Raw genomic sequence first — 21,585 nt, 5'->3', positions numbered from 1 at the left:
GTGTTTCTTAAAGGGGATTAAAATTTTGCCACTAATCACAAAACATTTCCAGGTATCGCCTGTAAAGAAGTGTATGATATTACAGTTCTTGCACATGAGGATCTGTAGAGTTTGTTTCTTTAGAAACAGTTCAATAAATAAGGTTTAATTCATGTAAGCATGTATTCAAATGGAAGTGGTTTTTGGAATGCGGAATAGTTCTGTATCTTCTGAAGTGTTTGTTTTTAAAAAGTAGACCTCTAGAGGTAATAAATCCTGTAGGGAAAAATTTGTTTAGATTATCTGTAGATGTAAGGAATCTGTATTTTATATTCGTTGTATACACTGTAACATTACATTTCTCACTTGTAAATTACCAAAAGTTAATAATGCAACTATGTCTGTGTCTGACTCAAATTCACCATCAAATTCATTAATTATGTCTTTCTGATATAGTAACTGAATATTGCATTTCTAAAATAGACATTTTCAGTGGTTACATGTTTATGCGATTAAACGCATTTTAACATCCCTAGTCCAAATAGGAACAGAATAAAGCACAACCTGCTCAATTTTTCTTGCTTCTGATTTATTTCCTATGAAGTAGTGACTTGATACATTGATAGAGGAATGAAATCTTAGTAATTTGTTTTTCAGGAGTGGTGTTTGAGTGCTATTCTCTGTGTGAGTGAGTGAGTGAGTGAGTGAGTGAGTGAGTGAGTGAGTGAGTGAGAAAAAATGAATATGAATGTCATTTTAATTAGAACTTTCAGTGACCATTTCACTCAACAACCTTAAGTAGTGTCTGCTACTGTCCTGGTGGCTTACTAGTTAGAATTATCACTTAAGGTAAGACTGTCACTTACTGAGTTGCCATAACCACTTTCTGTAGCACCTAGTTGCTTTCCTAAGTACTGGACTAGCACAATCTGTTTTGTCCATGAAATCTGATGGATGTGCAGCACAAACAATCAGAAGTGTAAGATTAATATTTTTCTAAAACTCTCAGCCTCAATTGTCATAGCTTTGTTAATCAGTAGAGTATTCAGAGTTGAAGAGTCAATCTAGAGGAACAGAGCAATGATGTGTATGACTGCTCCTTCCTGGTCTCTTGCTGTTCAGATGATTTTTGCTGTACTTCTGTTAAATCTCATAGAATAAGCAGATTGGGTCGGGTCATTACTTTGATGGTAAACCAAAAAGGTACAGGTTGGACATCTCTTACCCTACCCAGGACCTTCTGAACCTAATTGGTCTTGAACCAGGGAATTTGCGAGAAGATTGCCTGCCACATCCCCCAGCTGCTGACTCTGCCAGCTGGGTGGCAGATGGGGATGGGGGGGGCTACCTTCATCCCCTGCCGGGCTTGCCTGCTGGTTGCTGGGCCCCACTGCTGCTGCCCCAGCTGGACTGCCTGCCTGGCTGCCAGGAACTAGCTCTGGCCCTGGTCGGACTGCCAGAGGCTACGGAGTGCTCAGGCTCTAGTCCCAGCTCTGCGGCAGCTGATGTGTGTTGCTGGGGCTGCCTCCGGCCCCAGTCCCACTGCCACAGGCTGGTGAGAGTGCAAGCTCCTGCCCTGCGGCAGCCTCCCAGCTCTGGCCCCACTTCCGTGAGTTGCCCAACGCTCTGGTCCCATCCCCATGTTGCCTTAGGCTTTTGTCGGCCTGATTCTGCATTGCTCTTAGTGCCATAGACTGTTGGGAGCTGCTGGGGGGCTGCTGCCAGCCCTTGCCATGTTCTGCTGCTTCAGCCCAACCCCTCCTGGATTGTCCGCCTGCCATTAGGCTATCAGAGTTCTGTAATCAAGGAACATCTGTGGTCCTGCCAGACAACAGATGTTGCCGGATCAAAGAATTCCCACTTTTGGAGATACAATCTGAATAACTACGTGCTATTTGATGGCAAATAACTTGATGGCAATTAAGTAAATTTAAGCTCTTTTCTATCCTGTACCTTTCAGTTTTGATACTGAGAAAAAATTTTGTAGTTACAAATACAGGCAGCAGCAAGATACCAGTGGCATGCTGCCAACGATTTCAAATGATAGGAAGCAGTGTCAAATCACGTCAGCTATGTGACTGTTACCTTTCTTTGTCTAAGCCCCAGATACTGTTAAACAATATCCCTATTTCTATTTATTTAAAAATTCAGAAACCTGGCTATTGCTCCAATTCTTAACCTCTACAATATTTGTATTTCATTGTGATACATTTGTTTTTGTCTATATATGCTGCACAGGGTGTGTGTACTATCTAAATGTTGTAGAGTCCGAAAAACACACATCACAAAATTTGTGTTATACAGCTAGTAGCAAACTTGTGTGTGTGTCAGGGATGTGAAAGTGTAAATGTGTACACGATTAACCGATGAGCCCAGGCTAACCTTCACGGTTATACGCAGCCGACACCCCCCACCCCCATCCCAGCCTTTCAGCCAGCACCCCAAGGAGCTGCCTGCCCTACCCTGCGCTACTGCTCTGATATAGAGGGAGTAGTGCTGGGGGATCAGGCAGGAGCCAGGACATGTAGGGAGCCGGCTTTTAAGCTGGCTTCTCATGCATGCTGGCTTCTGTGGAGATGCCTGCCCTTCACACATAAATGTGTAACTGGTTACTTTACCTGAATAAGTGGATTTTAACATCCCTAGTGTCTATTGGCAGAATAAATACGTCTTTCCTAGATGACACTTCTAGGAAGACTGTTCGATCTATTCTTAATATTATGCTCTGAAAAAAATAGTTTAGAATACCTTATAGCACATCTTATAGTGTGATTTCTCCCTCTACCCACCTCTTTAAACATGCTGTTGTGTTGTTCTAAACTAGAGAATAAATTCTAATTACACTTAAGGCCCAATGGCAAAACTCCAGTTGACTTCAGTGGGAGCAAGTTTGGGTTATCTCTTACAGAATACATAACTAGTCTTCTGGGTCGTTCCCCCCCCCCCCCCCCCCCCCCACGCACATATAGTTTCACAGTGATTCTCTGCTTTCCACTCAGGTAAAAACTAAGGATGTTAAGTAACGGTTAATTGACTAGTCGAGTAGTCGATGGAATTTCCACTTCTGCATTCCTCCTTTAAAATGTACAAGAGCCCCACTGGGCTCAACTGTGTAGATCCTGGGCACAGCTGTGTGGCGCTGCAACTTTGAAGTACTTCTCTTCCCCCTCCCCCCTTGCTACCTCTATCATATAGAGACAGTGGGGAAGGGGGGAAATCGACTAGTCGACTGGTCATCTGACTGACTTTTAAGCATTTGCTTATTGGATAGTCGTCTAGTCCTTAGCATCTCTACTAGAAACATTCCTAACTTCTTCCAGGAATTAGGCTCATGCACCTTTTCTTTATAATTTCATTTTCTCAGGCCACTTTTAACAAAACTGAAAAGTAGAATTATAGAAATTAAAAATGATTATATTTTCCTATAAAAATTTCATTTTATTTGCTTTATTATTGCCACATTGTGATCCCTGGCAAAAATATATTTGAGCATGAGATCTCTTTATACCTCAAATGGAAGTATGTGGAACTTAATACTTTCATTAACAGATACTTTATTTTTTTTATTTCCAAGACACAATTATTCTATCAAGCAATAGAGTGAACCCGTTACACTTTTTAGCAGGGATGTAAAAGAGTAATAGGTTAGTCAACTACCCAACAAGCCTAGGCCTATCGGGTAGTTGAATGGACTACTCGCTTCCCCCATCCTTGCTACTTCCATTTCAGAGGCACCAAGGGAGGGGAGGAAGAAGGAGCCAGCTTAAAAGCCAGTTCCTCTAAGCACCATTGTGTGGAGAGAGGGGGCAGGGAAGTCAGATACACAGTGGTCAGGGATGCAGCCCGAGCTGGGACTGCTTGTGCCGGAGTCCTGACCACTGTGCCTTTGCCTTTTAAATGTAGTAAGAGCTGGGCAGCTCTTATTATATCTAAAAGGCATAGCTGTACCGAGGGTAGGTCTGGGTCCTGGTGCAAACCGGAACTTGACTTAAACTCGTGCCAGACCTGCAACCTACCCTCTCTATGGCTCTGCAGTTTAAATGTAGTAGGAGCCAGGCTGCCTGTGCATCCAGTTCCTACTACGTTTAAACTGCAGAACCACAGCGGAACCTCTTATCAACTAATCGGATACTCGATACAATGAGGAATAAGGGTTATTTCAGGAGAAGGGTTTTCTCTCGAAATAACCACATCTTAACAGCGTCTGTTATTTTGAAATAGCACCATAACACGAATATGCAAATGAAGTGCAGGATATTTAAATCCTAGCTTCATTTGCAGTTTTGAATGTCTTCATTTGCATCCCTCTCTCAAAAGAGGGTACAAGTGTAGACATACCTTTTGAGGTTCATCAGAACTTGAAATAAGAAACTAGTGAAGGTATAATCTTTAATTTTTCTGCTATTGTGCTTTGTCCTTTTAAAAATAATAGTAAAATCATCCTGGTATGAATATTTAGATGGAGAAACACATTATGGGTAACACACATCCAGAGAATTATATAGTAATGCAAAAATATTTTCTGTGCCTTAATGCTGTGTTCAGAGTAATATAGAATTTCCTAAGAGCAAAGATGTTTCTCTCTACCCCAATATGTCAATATCTATTAGATAAATGTTTTCTGTCCATATTCAGCTCATTCTACTCCATCTTTCCACTTGTGTCTCTCATTGATTCTTACATTTGTTTCAAAAAGAGCATAATTAGAGCCTTGCCAAGTTCATGAATATGAAAAAAACATGTCATAGACAGTGGTGGGCAATCATTTTTGAAGAGGGGCCACTTCACAAATTTTGAAAGTGGCCCTGGGCTGACCTGGAATGGAAGGGAGGGGCTTCAGGCGGACGCGGCAGGGTTGAGAGCTACTCTTGGCCTAGGGTCCCTGCCGCCTGACTTCTGGCAGTGGAAGGGACCTGGAGCAGATGGAATTGTGCTGGGGGCTAGCCACCTCCCCAATACCCTCTGTGTCCTGGAGCCCACACACATTTCATTACCCTTCTGCTGCTTGGCACCTACCTCTCCTTTTTTCCCCCTCTCTGTTGCTATGTCTTCCCTCGCCCCATCTGCTCCCCTGGTGCCTGCTGCTGCCCCCCATCCCTCCTCTGTTGTCCTGGCTCCTGTCCTTCTTACTCCCCTCAGCCCTCCTCGGACCTGCCCACCCTCCCCATCCTCTCTGACCCTTACACCCACCCTTCTCCCCTGTGTCCACCTCTCCTCTAACCCCCCACTCTGATCATCTGTAGCTACCCCTTCCCATCCTCTCTCCTAATACCTTCCTCTACCTACCTGTCCTGCCTCTCTCCTCTGCCCTCTGGTGCCCATCCCTCCTCTCCACTCTCCTCCCTTTGTCTGCCCTTCTGCTTCACAATCCCTCTCTCTGGCACCTGAACCTTCCCTTACCCCCTGCACTCTCCTGGTGTCTCCCCCTTCCCTCACTGCCCGTGCCCTCCCAACACCTGTCCCCCTTTCCCTTTTCTTCCTGGTGCCTACCCCCTCACCACCCTCTGCCCCACTTCTCCTCACACCTCCTGCATCCTGGCACATTACTTGCTTCATCCCCTGCCTTCCTCATGCCCACCTCTCCTTTCAACCACTCTTCTCTCAATGCCCTCTCCTCTTCCTTCCTCTTGCCCCCATTGCCCCTCTCCTCAGCCCTTCCCCTTTCCTCTCTCAACATCATCCTCTCCCCTCCCTTCTCTCAACCCCACTGACACTTTCATTTCCCCTCTGCCCCTTCCCCTCATTGTCACCTCTTGGCTCCCTGGCATTTCTCACTCCTCCAGCCTGCCATTGGTGCCTTCCCCCTTTCTTCTCCTGCACTAGCTTCCTCCCCCTCAGCACAAACACCTTCCTCCCCTCATCTCCACCTTTTCCTTAGTTCTCTCCCTGCCCCTTCCCTCCCCTTCTAACTTTGACGTAGTGGGTGGCTACTTTGTGTGCTGGAGGTGGAGCTGATGCCATAATGCTATTTTTAGTACCGTGGTCAGTGTCCCAGAAGATCCCACACAGCCCTGGCACCAGCTGCTCCCGGGGGCGGGACCACGTGGTGGGTAGCTGCCCCATGTTCTGCGACTGGAGCCAGGGCTGCCTGTGGTGCTATTTTTAGTACTGAGGTCCTGGCCCCAGAAGCGCTTCTGGCTTCTAGGGCCGGGCCCGTAGTACTAACAATAGCACTGTGGATGACCCCAGCTCCAGTCACCACCCCTAGGCCCACCCTGGCCACAGCTCCAGCCCTGAGGAAAAGCTGAAGCTAGGACCAAAGTCACATGGCAGCTGCTTTTTGGGCAGGGCAGTTACCTGCCACCTGGTCCAGCCCTGGAGCAGCTGAGCAGCTTCTACGCATCTCTGCTAAGAAGGTGTGTGGGAGTCAAATTTTTGGTGCATGCCTGTGCAAACACGCACATTAGAGGGAACTCTGATCGCAACCACCTGCTAAAATAACCCTGCAACCCTCTCACAACTCCTTTTTAGGCCAAGACCCCCTACAGTTACACCTCCATGCAATTTCAGATTTAAATAGCTGAAATAATTACATGTATTATTTTTAAAATCGTATGACCTTGAAATTGACCAAAATGGATCATGCATGTGGTAGGGCCCTAACCAGAATGAATTGCAGAAATGTACATGTTCTCACCTTTATTAGAACCCAAACAATTTAAGCACAGTGAATAAAAATGTTTATTTACCGCAGCTACATAACAGATATGATTAAAAATGCCTAATGGTCTGTTTTCATGTGTTAACTCATAAAGGGCTCACTGTGCTTTGATTTAAACTTAGAAAATGTATTGCAGTGGAAACTGTGATTTTTATAGCAAAACCTGATGTAATTTATTACTGACCTGTTAAAGCATGTGGGAATTGGGGAGGGGGGAGGAGAGAGAGAGAGCAAACTCTCTTAAACTCCTGTGAAGTGCAGAAAGTGTCTATTTATTCCTGTTTTATAATAAGTGTAAACTGTGGAGGTTAAGTAGGTGGGGCAACCGGAAGTAATTACTAAGGCCAGTGGCATTTCTGTGGTTTAATACTGGCAGAAGCTAATTATTCAGTTTTTATTTAAGTGAAATGATGCCAAAAAGGAGGGTCCTGCACAGCAGCTGCACTCCTTCAGTATTACCCTAATTTACCACAGACAACTGTCACAAACAGAACTTTTAAACTTGATATATAGCCACGAAAGTAAGGAGCCTTTTGTCTGGAGTGCATGCAGAAGAGCTCCTTTATACAAATCAACCGGCAGATGACGGACAATGATGAAAATTTGATTCTTTGAAGTCATAATGGTCATTGAAATGTGTGAAATTCTGGTATTGAAAAGAGAACGGCTAGCAAGACTCCAAATCCTGGGTGGCTGCTAGAAGCTTACTGGGAGGTTTTTCTACATTTTGACATCAACTTCCCATTACTTGTTCTCTGCTTCCTTTATTTAAAAAAAAGGGGGGAAAGTTAAACAGTAGATATTTGATGGCAGCATTTTACATAATTTTTCATCTACGTATGAGAGTTTTCATAATGGAAAGATGAAACTTGTGCACATCTGATTCATATGAGCAAAAACGCTAACTTCCATAAATGTTAATATTATGTTAAAATGTTTCTCTCCTCCTTAGCCTTATTAGTTTGACTTTTTTCTAGATTGTCACCTTTTGGAGTTTGCTATAATGGAGTACTTTTAACAGCCCCCTCAGAAATGAAGTAGATCACCTTCATGATGAATTCTGGTTTTTCCCCCCTCTGAGTTCCGAAGCTCCTCAGTAGAAAATGATACAAGTGTCCAACAGCCTGGATTTTCAATCTTTCTAAATAATAAAAATGAAGGAAAAAAAGTCTGACTTAATAAATGTTAAGGATTTTTGAAAGAGGTTAAAAATAGACACATTTTTATGATCTGCAATATGCTATCAAAATAAGCTTTTTAGAGAGATTTTCTTTACAAAAATATTGTATCTACATCATACAGTGCAAAGTCCTAGTTTGCTTTTGTCCGGTAATATAATTAACGTCAATTAAAATCTGATCCAGTTTTGCCAACATAGCCAGACTACTTAAATTTAAGCATTGACCTGTCTGTTGATCTCTTTAATCTCAAATTTCCCAGTTTTTCCACTTTTAATATTTGATACATTTAGCATTTTATTCTTTAAGAACCCAAACAATGTGTACAAATACTAAAGCAAAAAATTGTAAAAAGCACAATATTAAAAAGAATAAGAGCAAATTGAAAATAGCTGTCAAAAACATCTTTGTTTTGGAGAGTTTGTTCACAGGTAATTTCAATGAGAACTTGAACTCAGAACAAAGCACCGAAGACACAGAGAAAGTTCAACTTAGTGCAGCATAGTTCTTTTCAAGTATTATATTGTTTTAATGGAATCTTGGAGCGGGAGCTTTAGCCCATTGAAATGTCGCTTAAAGGACAGGTTCTTCTGTCACTAGCTGGAGCTGTGTGGATGAAATGATCACAATAGAGTGTTGTAATGCATTTTAAAAGTGTGAGAAATCAGTTTGTCTAGACTAAGAGTGCGCCTACGGGGAATAGGAATTTTAGAGCTTCTGTGCTCTTTAGGTGTCAAGTATGTGATAGATGCCAAGCCTTTTTATTCCATATCTTTGGCAACAGCTCAGCTATGCTACAGTACCTTACATGTCTACTGCAAGCAAAAACAGTGATTCTGTGTCAAGACGACTTGGGCTTCAAAATCGAGAAACTCATTGTCCTAACAACTGTCTGTTCAATTGCCAACTTTAAACTGGAGAAGATATCAATAAACAATTGCTAGATTCCCAGAAGGCATGGAAACTTTAGTTATAATGAATCAAAAGTATGGAGAACTAGCAACATCTATTGCTATTTTAATGTCTAAAAACAATTTTTATTTGTATTTTGAAAAGATCTTCATAGGATGAATCTCATGCTGCTTAATAAGGTTAATTTGATTGAAGCCAGTTACATGCCCAAAAAGTATTATTTATTTTTTTATTTCAGACAAACTAGACTGGACATTTTTACAATAAATTTACAAATACAATTATCCCTGTTCTGAGGACAGCGTGGTGCAATTTTAAAATCATAGTGAAGTTGCACTAGTATTAAAATTATTACATTTTTATGCAATATGTTCTCTTTGGTGTAGAGTTTAAGGCTCTGGGGAGGAGTTTACTAATATCAAAAGAGAATTTAAAAAGTGCCCTTAAGTTTCTTGTAATCTCATTTAATGTAAACACCTTTTTATCCTGAAAGATCCAAAAGCACTTGAAAACTCGATAAGCCATATATATATGGTAGATACAAGAACTGTTTAACTATCAAAATACAGACATCTCTCTGAATGGAAAAAAAAACTTTCTCCCAATTTGTGAGTGTCAAAATAAAGTACAGTTGTGGAAATGGAAATTTTAATAACATTAAAAGCACATTTCATGTAAAGTCTTTACACACCACAGAATTATTTCATCAACCACAGTGTTCAGTTTCTGTCGCCCACACATACTTGCACTATGCATGTTTATATAAAAAAAGAGAATGGTTTACTACTTCATTTCTATAAACAGACAAGCTATAACAGTAAAGCCACACCTAATTTTTACTGCAGATGAAAAAATTGGGGTAAGCATAAAATTTGTTGCCAACTCAAATAAAAACTTTAAAGTATTTCTTTTTAAATTGTGGTTTGAGATTTTAACAGAATCAGAAATGCCTGTCTGTCATAGTATGTTATGTGTACATGTTGCAACATTTGAGTAATTGGTAGTGGTTCGGTTTTTTTCATATCATGACTAGACTGATAAACATTAGTTGGGCTTAAGGAAAACTTTGATTTAGTTGTTAAAATATTTTGACAGTTTACTTTAGGTGTATAGTCTGAGCTTCGATTTTACAAGTTGGAAACTTCCTGTGTTTTTCTCTTTTTGTTTGTTTCTACTTATAAGTGCAGAACAAGCTTTTCGCTTTTCACTCTCACTCCCTGGTTTAATTCTAACAGATTGATCTCTCCAAGGTTAGTATGTGATGTGAAACAAAAAATGAAATTCCTCATTTCTAGGGACAATCTGGTGACAGCATCAAAAGCTTTTAAGTTCGCCACAGACTGGAATTCTGTGAAGTTAGTAGCTGAAGTCTTAAACCCAAATGACTTGTTTGCCTCCTCAATTCAAGTCCTGTCACCACTGGAAAGATTAGTTCAATATGGCTGAAGTTCACATTTCTGGGCCTTCACCAGATGAGCATTTGTTCTTTGGAAGAGACAAAGAGAGAGCCCAAGAACTCTCATTGGCATGAAACATAAAAGTATCTGAAGTCATGAGTTGTTAGCTGGCTTCTTTCAGCAGCTTTGAATGAAGAATCCGATGATCCACTTTATTCTCTTCAGCAGGTGTCACTGTGCTAGGATGAATTGACACGCTAGTTATATGTAATTGCTGTGTAGTTTTTTAAAAGTGTTCATTTCAGTTCTATCCAGAAAAATTACTCTCTCCGGTGTCTCATGAATAGACTCCTTGATATTTTTTTTTGTCTATTTTATTTTTCTTTCTTATTAAACTTTGTATGTATTCATGGTCTTTCTTTACCTAGTGCTTTACTGCTGAGTACAGTTGCATCTGCTCACAAGACAATAGCATAATTAGCTACAGCATTCTCCTCATCCTTTGAAACTTGTAAACAGATTTGTTTTTTAGATTAGAAGGTTCTTGATGACCTTTCCCCTTGTTAAAAAAATAAAATAAATATAATCTCAAAGCATCAAGCCAACAAACATTGCATGAGCCGCATGAGAAATTTCCCAGTAAAAAAGGTGAGAATGTATGTTTAAGTGAAATGACTCAATGTCATAAATTCGTCAAAAAGGATACATCTAAACTACATCCCTCTTTCGAAAGAGGGATGTAAATTAGACATATCAAAATTGCAAATGAAGCCAGGATTTGAATTTCCCATGCTTCATTTGCATAATCATATCATGGTCAAAAAATGCTATTTCAAAAGTGAAACTGCAGTCTAGATGCGGTTCTTTCTAAAAGAAAATCCTTTTTCGAAAGATCCTGTAAACCTCATTTTTTGAGTACAGGGTCTTTCGAAAAAGACTTTCCTTTTCGAAAGAACCATGTCTAGACCATGGTTTCACTTTCGAAATAGCTTTTTTTTTAAAAAAAATACCATGATGCAATTATGCAAATGAAACATGGGAAATTCAAATCCTGGCTTCACTTGCAATTTTGATATGTCTAATTTACATCCCTCTTTCAAAAGAGGGATGTAATCTAGACATAGCCAAAGAGCCTGCTGTTTGAGGAAGAATAAAAGTATAGAGTACATCTTCTTGGATATTTCATTATAAAAGGGTAGAGGAGCATTACTTCTAAAACATGGGGAAAAAAAGTATTGAAGTAGTGAGCATTGACAATTAGCTTTGTTCATAGAGTCGTTTTAAAAAAGATGTATATTTTTTTCTCTTTCTCTAGGATATCACTTCTATAACTGGTGTTCCAGAAGAGCACACAAAAACAAGAAAAGTTCAAATTTTTGTCCCAGCACGTAATGCCATGCAGGCCGGTGTTAACAACACAAAGCAATGGAAGCTAGAATTTGATACCAGGGAGCGCTGGGAAAACCCTTTAATGGGCTGGGCATCTACGTAAGTCTGAGTTATTAATTTTGAAATTATTTCTCCTCTCACACCTGCACAGAGAATGGGCTTTTAGATGCCCTTCCTTTATGAAAATCCGTGTGTATTTAGCAGTAATTATTAAAAATGGTTGATGGGTCACTGTGATCATGGCGAAATTGTAAACATAACAGTATGTATGCTACTCCCTGTGTTAACATAAATAGGTTTAGAAGCAAATGTAGATTGCATTGTTCCAGGCTAGAACAATGCAAATTTTTATTTCCTTCTTTACTCAGTTTAAGTGTATGACCCAAAATGCTCAGATTGTTTGCACGTACAATACAGTAGAACGTTGCAGCCTCACTATAGTTGACAGTCATGAACTACATCTACTCGTAAATCACCTCAGAATAGCCCATTTTAATTAGACAAAACTTGAAATAAATACCTACTTCATAAACAGGCTTTAAAAGTTTTTCTATTTATATCACATTCTCTACTTTTCAAAATTATGGAATATTCCTGAGTTTTGTATGCGTTGAGACGTTTTGTTGATTTGATTAAATAAAAATTGCAACAGTACAGTACGGTATTACCTGTTAAATAGTCTTGTCCCTGTTTTGATCCTGTAGAATTTTTAGAGCATTTCATAGGCATTTTAACCAGTGGTATCAATTTTCATAAATTATGAGAATTTAGCACACTTCTTCTAATATCATTGTAAAGATGCTGAAATATTGTTTGCTATAGACATGTTCTGGAAAGCTGGCACTAACGTTGTCATCAAAAACTTTTAATATCTTTACCATTCCAGAATTTTTTTCAAACATTAATGTGGACTGTGCTCTTTTCAAAGTTTCACCTAGCAATTATTTTATGTTACTTTAGATCTTAACACCAAAGCAGCTAAAACCAAACCATTAATTACCTTTGGCCTTTTTGTATAAAAAAACAACTTGAAACTGAAGTGGTGTTGATTGTTTATTTTATCCAATCACAAAATATTTGCTTAATTTTAAAAACAACTGAATTTTAAAACAGACTAAGAATTAATCCTAAACTCAGGTCTGTTTTCTATGTTCCATTTCCTGTCCAATAGTTGATACAACCAACATTATGTCAGCTCCCTCATGCCAAGTGTTGCAGGGAAAATATTGAATTCAGAAGTGAGCTCTTAGCTAGTAGGATAAGGAGAGAATGACTACAAACCAGAATATTTTAATACAAATGCTTTGGAAACTTTAAGCCTATGAATGTATTCTGTTAATGATTTGCCATCTTAAACAGCTTCCCTTAAGCCCCATGGTTTTGTTTTGTTTTGTTTTGTTTTACTTGTTGATCTTTAATACCTTAAAATCTTTTTTAAGACTAATCAAGCTGTAATAATAATGTAATTATCATATAATAAAAATATTGTTTGGCTGATTTCTGTGCTGTATATAACAGCTATTGTTTAATGGAATATCATAAACAAAATGCTTTTAAACAGGTAGTTTAGAAGAGAGAGGCTGTGTCACCATTTTTCCTCTATCCAAATCTTATTCTCCCCTCACCAAATATCTAACAGTTAAAATAAGTTCTTTATTTCTATCTGTATCTGTAAAGAAACACTGGCACAATAGCCAGTGACCCCTGCTTTAGTTAAGGTTGAGTTTGAACTTACTTTTCAGCTTTTCTCAAATTCTTTTTCTGGGTGAAATTTTGCTTGATTTTAGACAAAAAGGTAACTTTTTAAATTAACAAAAAAAGAAATTAGTTAACTCGGAAAGAATTAGTGGTGTTACCAAGGGCTTGTCTACACATGAAAGTTTTATTCCAGAATAAGATGAAGAATGAATTTAAAGTGAGAGAGCAATTCTACTTTAACAGTCTGAATAACACCATGTGGACATTCTTCTGTAAAATAAGAGTGCTTATTTCTTGTTTACCTTACTCCAGTTCAAAAGGTTAAAGCTAATTTTAAAAAAGACCATTTTATTTTAGAATGTATGTTCCCACATGGAATTATTTAGAAATAGTTATTCAGGAGTAGCTGTTCTGTGTACACAAGCAGTAGGTAACTCAAAGGAAATTTACCCAATTTTTTTGTCTTGAACATTGCGTAAAACAATGAGGAGTCCTGTGACACCTTAAAAATGAACAGATTTATTAGGGCATAAGCTTGCATGACTAAAAACCACTTTATCAGATGCATGGAAACTTAATGAGGTGTAAACACAATGTGGTCAAAGACTACATAAATTAGCTTTATATCTATTAATCTTTGTATTGAACTCTGATAACTAAGGGTGTGCTGCTAGTTGGTAGGTAGATATTTCTTCCATTGGAAAAAATAAACTAAGATTTTATTTTCTTCAGCTCTTTCTTTATTTCCTGCAAAGTGGCTATCAGTGCAAGTATTTTGCATTAAACATCTGTGATTCCCATCTTTTCATACTGGAGTCCTCCATGAATGATGTATTGGTGATGGTATCTGCCATGCCATGCTCTGGAATAGTTACCATTATCTCTTCCTCTCATTTCTTTCATTTGCTCTGATCTCTGATTTTCACTCTCCTTTTCTTCATGCTTGCCTTTGATTTTTCTTGGGTAATTTTTTCAGTGGACATCATCCAGCTGTGCAACCATTTTATACCAGATTAAATTGACCCAGAGACAAGTTGGCAGGTTTACATGTTGATTCAGATGTTTTCTTTATAGATGAATGGACTCTCTTGACTCTTCTTAGAGTAAGATCCTTCTAATAAAAAGCTGCAATGGAGGAGCTAGAGGAGAGCTGTGTTTCTCTTAGTGGTGACTTCTTACATGTAAATCATTGGGAGTGCTCATATAGTATAATAGTAGTCCATTTAGAATTGCATATTAATAATAATCTTCTGAGGTCTTTGGCAATATCATGCCCTCTCGTATAATCTCTAACATCTGCTCCCTGATCTTCAGCACTCTGATTATGGTAATAGCCAATTTACATAAGGGGGGAATAGCAGTTGTGCCTTTATATAGAGTGAACAACTTCTTTGAAGATACATGCTGGTATAAATAGAGATCAGTAGGCAGTTTGCTTTGTGTGTCCTCCATCCCATAGTACTAAGCAAGCTTCAGTGTTTTGTTATCCAGATGTGATTTTATTCCTCTGTTTGCTACTTCATTATAGAGGGTAGGGTCTATGTCACAGAAGAAGATAATGAAGATCAAAGGTACATCATTTGGTCCCTTAATATACTTAATGGTAGTACCTTGAACTAGTATCTTTCAGTTTTTAACTCCCTTCATTGCCTTTTTATGAGAAGTCCTTATCTTGGTGGCAGGTGGAAAGTGTGTTTCCTGTCTTCAGTTTCCTCTAAGAAGTAAGATGTTGGTTCACTGGTGGATCCTATCTGCAACGATTTGCCCACTGGGTAAAATTATGTTGACTCTTTTCTGCACTGGAGTTATGGATTGGTTTTGTTTGTTTGTTTTTTTTATTTGAGAGGCTTTCTTTTTTATTGGAGAGAGTCACATCTTTGGAATTGCTTTTCCTCTTCATCTATCCTTATGACTTCTAGGACAAACAGCCAAGAAGAAATGCCCATTATAGTTCTGTTCCAGTACTGTAGTGTTTCCCCAGTTTTCTTCATAGGAAATGATATTAAATTTACAATTACCATATAGCTTTAACCCTCTCATAAAAAGTCTTCAGTGCTCGAAGTGAAATTTTTATAGATACTAAGTGGAACTATAGTTTATATGAAGGCTGGATCTAATTATTTAAAAAAACCATTTTGCCACTTTGACCTTCAGAAATGATACTAAAATGAGATTGATTTACAAGTAACAATTGGTTTATGTTGTTGGGCTTCTGAACTCTTCTCATTTAGCTCTTAGAGCTTCTGGGCTCATTTTATTAGGGTAGAGATGGCTTCTGTTGCGTTTAAATGCTGCTCTGGAAACACTAGCAGATGTGGAGGTTGTCACAAATATAAATGTCAGTTGTCAGGCTGTTCTAAAGTCATGATTTCCTCAGGTATTCTCTAAATATTCCTGGCCTACTTGCTTTGAAGTCCTGCTTTTTTTCCTGCAAGAATATAGATTCACAAAGCAGTTAGGATAAAACCAATCTCCTGGTCTTCTTACATTGTTCAGCATTTAAATTTTCACTTTTCCAAACCCTCAAACATTTTCTTGTTTTTTCAAACAGTTTTAGAATTAAAAGGTTGTCATAAAGCACTGGTTGTTGATGTGATTGGGAAGTACTTAGGCATGTACTTCGTTACCTAAAATTTTAAAATATCAGTTTCTGGAGGGGAATGAAAGGTTTAATGCAGATTGTTTGAAATTCGGAGATAAATCTTCACAAGGAAAAAAAATTTAATAGTGAAATTAAATCCTAACTTAGGACTCTGGGTGGTTCAGATTTACTTGGGAATGATGTATTTTCTATATGATGTCCTTAAAAAGGTGTGCATATGATGATATTAGATTTAGACCTTGAGATGTAAGTATCACTATACAATACTTAATTATATACTTCAAATTTATATAAATATTTTATGTCTCACTTCTTACAGTGCTGATCCTTTATCCAACATGGTTCTAACTTTCTCTACTAAAGAAGATGCAATTGCCTTTGCTGAAAAAAATGGTATGTATTTGAAAATTCTAGGTCATGGCAGTATTTGCGTTTTGAGTCCATTTTGTTTAGATAACTTTTCACTTGGGAAGATGAGCTATATTTAATAAAGTAAACATTAGTGTTGGAGGTTATGTCCTTTAAGTACCAGTTTTAATGTTGGTAATTAAGTACAGATTGCACCTTCCCTTAACTGGGACACTCTGGTACAGCAACATCCGTGGTCTGGATCTCAGAGCTCAGGTATAGAGAGATTGAGCTGTGGGGCTGGGAGCCATGTGACTGGAGGTGGGCAGGAGCTGTGGAGTTCTGATCCTGGCTGCAGCCAAGGAGCTCCAGCCCTGGCTGTGGAACTTGGAGTCTAGCAGCGGCTGCGGCACTTGGGATCTAGCAGCAGCTGCGGAGCTCTGGCCATAGCCACAGAGCTCAAGGTCTGACAGCAAGGGAGCTCTAGCCTGAGGAGTCACAGCAGGGCAGGCAGCAGCAGTGCTGGGCTGGAGCCCAAGCAAGGGGCAGGAGTTCAGCACAGACCATTTTGGGATGGATGTCCTCTGGTCTGGCAAACACCCTCGTCAGGACCAGTCAGGTGCCGAGGCTGTCGGATGAGGGAGGTCCAACCTGTAATTTAAAAAATCCCTCTTTAATTGTGTAGTTACTCCATAGTTGGTAACAGCCCTGAAAACATTTGGTTGTTGTATATGCCTTTAGGATATAGGATTTGATAGCATGTGATCAGTGTTCTATTCCTTGACTCTGTGTTTGACCTGGTGCAAGTAACTTAACTTCTCTCCCTCAGCCTCCCTATCTTTGAGATGCTTATTTTCCCATGATATTCAGAGGCTCAGTTCATCTTATTGGTGAGGCAGTTTGCATCAGTTAGGTCTTAGAAATGCATGTATATTAGTAGTAGTATTTTTTCATTTTGATGTAGCAGTCTAATGGACTACTCATATGCCTTAAGATAAGTACATGCCTAAGTCTCTGAAGGATTTGGACTTAAATTTTCTTACAGGGCATTTGAACCTAAATATACAGTAAGCAGGGTACAGTCTGCTAAATAACTTTTCAGACATTTTTCTAACCATATCCTTTGCAACTGCATAAACCTGTTTCACAAGGAATGGGCTCCTTTATTCCAGCAATGGAAAACATTTTTTGAACTAGCAAAGAATGGGGGTTGGAGGATTATTTATTTATTTCAATTTATATATTCTTCAGAATACATTCTGAACTGTTCACTCATTTAGCATCTTTGTATTCTAGATTTTAAAGAGAGGGTATATCATGCCAATTTTGACAGCCCCTTTCATGTACTGATTTAAATGCCCCCATATGTTTCTTTATCTGTTTCTTAAAAAATTTGGCATGATATTTGGTACTTGAAGAGAAGAGCTAACAGCACTGGCTTAAAATCATGCATAATGTAGGCCACAAGCTTTTCCACACAGCTCTGTCAGTGAACTTCATCTTGGCTTACAAATGTTTACTATTTCAATCCTAGGCACCTCATGAGTAGCGAGTGCCAGTCAAATCAGATTGTGCCAAATTATGTGGTATTTATGATGTGTGCACACATGCATAGAACTAGGAGAAGCCCAGTAAAAAGATTTTCATGTAATTCCTATCAGTACAGGTCCTAACTTGCATCTCCAGGGCTGAAAGGCTAGGGTATTAAACCACAAACTTGCCTAATCTTTCCCTGCTCAACATATTTCTGAATTAAGAGTGTTCTCAGTTGAATTTAAAATAAACTGAATTAATTACACACGCGCACACACCCAAAATCTGCCTGTTTTCATAGGATACACAATAGTTTTCAAAGTCATCACTGTGTCTTCATCTCCCTCAAGAGCTTGATCCTGCACATTGTGTGTAGTGCTGCTAATACTGGAGAAAAGTGGGAAATACAGGAGAACTCAGAACTGCCATAATGATGATGCTTCTGTTTTGCTAATAGCTTTTTAGCTTAATAGGTGAATGACCTAAGAGGTGAACACATAGTTGATCATCTTGTTGGCATGAACGTCAGGCTTAAATCCATCTCATTGAACATACCTAGTCTCCATTTACCACCTGTCCTTTTAATCTGTAGACTTGAGTATGGTGCCTGACATTTACTTCTGCTCAGTGTGAGGGCACTGTGCCTGCTAATTTACCTTATTGGTGACTCAGTGGCAAATTCAGTCTTTAGTAGCATGTAGGGGATTGCAAGTTCAAGACATAAAGTATCTGACCACAGAACCTGCACCAGTTTAATTAGAAATATGGGGGGTTTTTAAGTGCAAACCTCTGTGTGAACGTATTTATCTGTTTAATACCAGTTTGGTTTGTACTAGAATACTTCCCAATGACCGTAAAATCAATATAAACTAGGGTTAAATCAACATACAGTATCTACACAGATGTTTGTACTGGCTTAAGTTACTTGATTTAACATCGCACCTTTAGTTAAATTGATGCAATTTCATGTGTAGCCCTTACCTTTCTTCAGACCTTATGTAACTGAGGATCTTAAAACAGACAGATTTTGAAACTCACGTTATCCCTCTGGAGAAGGGGGGGGGGGTGTACGTGTGCATGTGTATGTGTATATATATATTAGGGATGTTGGCGTTTAACCAATTAACTGTTTAATCAACAACCTGGTGCTTATTGGTTAATGGTATCGGTTAAACTCAGCTGGCTCCTGGGGAGGTGGCTTTATTTTAGCAGGGCAGCAAAGCCTCTTCCCTGGGAGCCAGATGGGTAAGAGCTACCTGCTCCACTTTCGAGGAGGAGGAGGCTTTCCTGCAGCAGTGAAGCTATCTCCTCAGGATCGGCGCTGGCAGCCGGTTCTGCTCCCAAGGAGGTGGCTTCGCTGTGGCAGTGAAACCTCTTCCCCGGGAGCTGGGCCAGCAGGGGCTGCCAGCCTCACTCCCCTGGAGATTCACTGTGGGCTCTGCAGTAGTATAAAACTAAGCTTTGTACCGCAGAGCCCCCAGCACATATAACTGATAAGATGTTTAGAGGTTACACTATTACCATATTACATGATTTTTAACATCCCTAATGTGAGGGTATGAAACTAGGAACTGACTATGTACTCAATTTTATAATTTAATTTCCTTGAGCGATTGCCACATTATTTAGTACTCCTACTTCAGATATACAGAATACTTTTTTGAATGCTCTAATCAGTATGTGATATAGAAAATTGTTGGTTTGAACACTAGTTTTGGTTCTGCATGGAAAAACTTTGAGACTCAGTAATATCTGTTCTCTATAAGTATTTGTGAATGTGACTGCACATCTCAAACATATCTTACATATAAGATAAGAGATGCACAGAGCAAATGCAAAACTCCCAGGAGTTTGCGCAAGAACGGCACAAAGCTAACTGAATTCAGCCAGAATGTATACATTAATACTTCCATATTGTCAATGTTAAAAAGGTTTAGACATATATGTTAGTATTTTGCCTTTTTTATTTTCTTTTTTTAATAAAGGAGGAAATTTATCCTTTCATTGGCATCTGTCAAAGTTGTGCTTCTGTAAATTTCTAACTTAAAAATCGAAAGTCTTTCAACTGTTTTAATGACTGAGTGAAATCATATTGCAGAGAGGGAGCCGAAACATAATACCCTGCCTTTTGTGGGCAACTTTCCATGAAAGATACCTGGAGGCTGTACCTAATTTCTGTATTGATTTACAGGAACAATATTGTGTCCTCTCTAATTTTCTGACCTTTTTAGCATTTCCCTTGTATAATTGTCATAATACTCATCTTCTAATGTTTTATTCCCCTCTCTTACCCCATTTTATATACTCTTTGTGTATACTTTTTTTTTCATTTTTTTCTACTTAACTTTGATTACTTATTCTTGTTTTCTACCACCTGTTTTCTAGTTTTTCATCGCTCTTTTTCCTTTGTCTTGCAAGGTCTCCCTTCTTTCCAGATTCTCTCCTATCCTCTTTCCAAAGTCTTTTATCTTTTCCACATCACCCTGTCTGTCTCTCCCTCCCAAAGTTTTCATTTCCCCTCTTGCTGAATCCCCCTCCAGCCTCTCTCAAAGGGCACATACATTCCCAGAGCTTTGGTCTGACAAATACAGAGATGTGGGCCCATGACTTTATGGGACTGTATACCTCACAGTCAATGCTCCCTTTTGTGCTTTCCCACCATTTATTGATAACTTTTTTGAAATAATGTCCAAGGGAGCTGTGAAAGTTGAAGTATTCAGTATCTGAGATCTGACAAACCTGAGACCAGAGCATAGGGCACATTTAGGGCTTCTCTGTGTGATAGTCTCATTTTCTTCTGCTGATTACGAAAACCTACTAAGTACGTGCATATTATATATCAGAGTGTTTATATTTCTTTTCTGTTCAATTTTAAAGTTTTTTAATTCTTTGTTCATTTGCTCCATGTTATATGCGGTGTGTATTGTTTAGAATTCTCTGCATGTTTTTCCCCAGGCTGGAGCTATGATGTTCAAGAGAGGAGGATTCCAAAGCCTAAATCCAAGTCTTATGGTGCAAACTTTTCTTGGAACAAAAGAACAAGGGTGTCCACGAAATAGGTTGGCATTGGCTATCTCTCTGTCTGACTGTGAATAAAGTCAGCTGTACTATATTTATAGTCCATGTATAATACATCTCTTAATCTCCTAATAAATTTGACCTTTAAACTACAGATGCATCTTGTGGTGTCTATTTAAAATGTTTTTGATGTCTCCAATGGAACCTGTTACAGACTTCCCTATATAGAGAGGAGATTTGGGGTGTTCATACCTCTAGGAAATTGCTGTACTTGGAATCTATTAAAAGGAATATTTCAAATCAGCTGCAACATTAAGGATTGTGGCTTGCCTTTCATAGTAATTTTGTAGTTCAGTAAGTTGTTTAAAATGGCCACCCTTTTATGTAGATACTCTGTTAATAGGAACTCCTCTGTTTTTGTTGTTGTCATGTACAGGAGAAATTCACCAGTCTGACAGCCTGGCATGGCACGCAAATGTCAGTATATGCTTATTTAAACTTTGGTGGAACTGCATGTACTATAAGCTCGTTTCAGTCCAAATTAATGCTATGCTGTAAATATGACTTCCTAGAAACATTAATAATCTGAGTAACAAGCAAGCATTGTATGCTTGTGTTTAAAAAAAAAATTGCATGTTCCCATGAACTTGAGCTGCTGTTTAAAAGATAGAGATTAGTATTATTTTTAGTACTTAATTCATACTTACAAACTAAATCAAATATGAGGTGCTCTTGTAATACTAAATACATGCAGATTATACATATTTTCTCACTCCTCTAACTTTTACTTTTAATGATATGAAAAGCAAACACTTACTGGAACTTAAGATACCATAAAAATACTAGAGATGTTTCATCAACCTTAATGCT

The 21,585-nt window shown here is 38.8% G+C and overlaps 1 protein-coding gene across 1 annotated transcript in view; it reads left to right on the top strand.

Annotated features, from left to right (window-relative positions):
• NDUFS4 (NADH:ubiquinone oxidoreductase subunit S4) overlaps positions 1-20,869 on the top strand; it is a 68,387-nt gene extending 47,518 nt beyond the window's left edge. Inside the window, exons 3-5 of the mRNA XM_006139537.4 lie at positions 11,443-11,615; positions 16,136-16,209; positions 20,653-20,869. Of these exons, the coding sequence (XP_006139599.1) occupies positions 11,443-11,615; positions 16,136-16,209; positions 20,653-20,756 (351 nt within the window). The 3' untranslated portion in view covers positions 20,757-20,869. The remainder of the gene's footprint in view (positions 1-11,442; positions 11,616-16,135; positions 16,210-20,652) is intronic.
• Positions 20,870-21,585: the final 716 nt, after the last annotated feature.

Source organism: Pelodiscus sinensis, chromosome 6, assembly GCF_049634645.1.
Source record: "Pelodiscus sinensis isolate JC-2024 chromosome 6, ASM4963464v1, whole genome shotgun sequence".
Classification (NCBI taxonomy): domain Eukaryota; kingdom Metazoa; phylum Chordata; order Testudines; family Trionychidae; genus Pelodiscus; species Pelodiscus sinensis.
The sequence above is the reverse complement of the archived record's forward strand: the minus strand, read 5'-3'. Positions and strand labels throughout refer to the sequence as shown.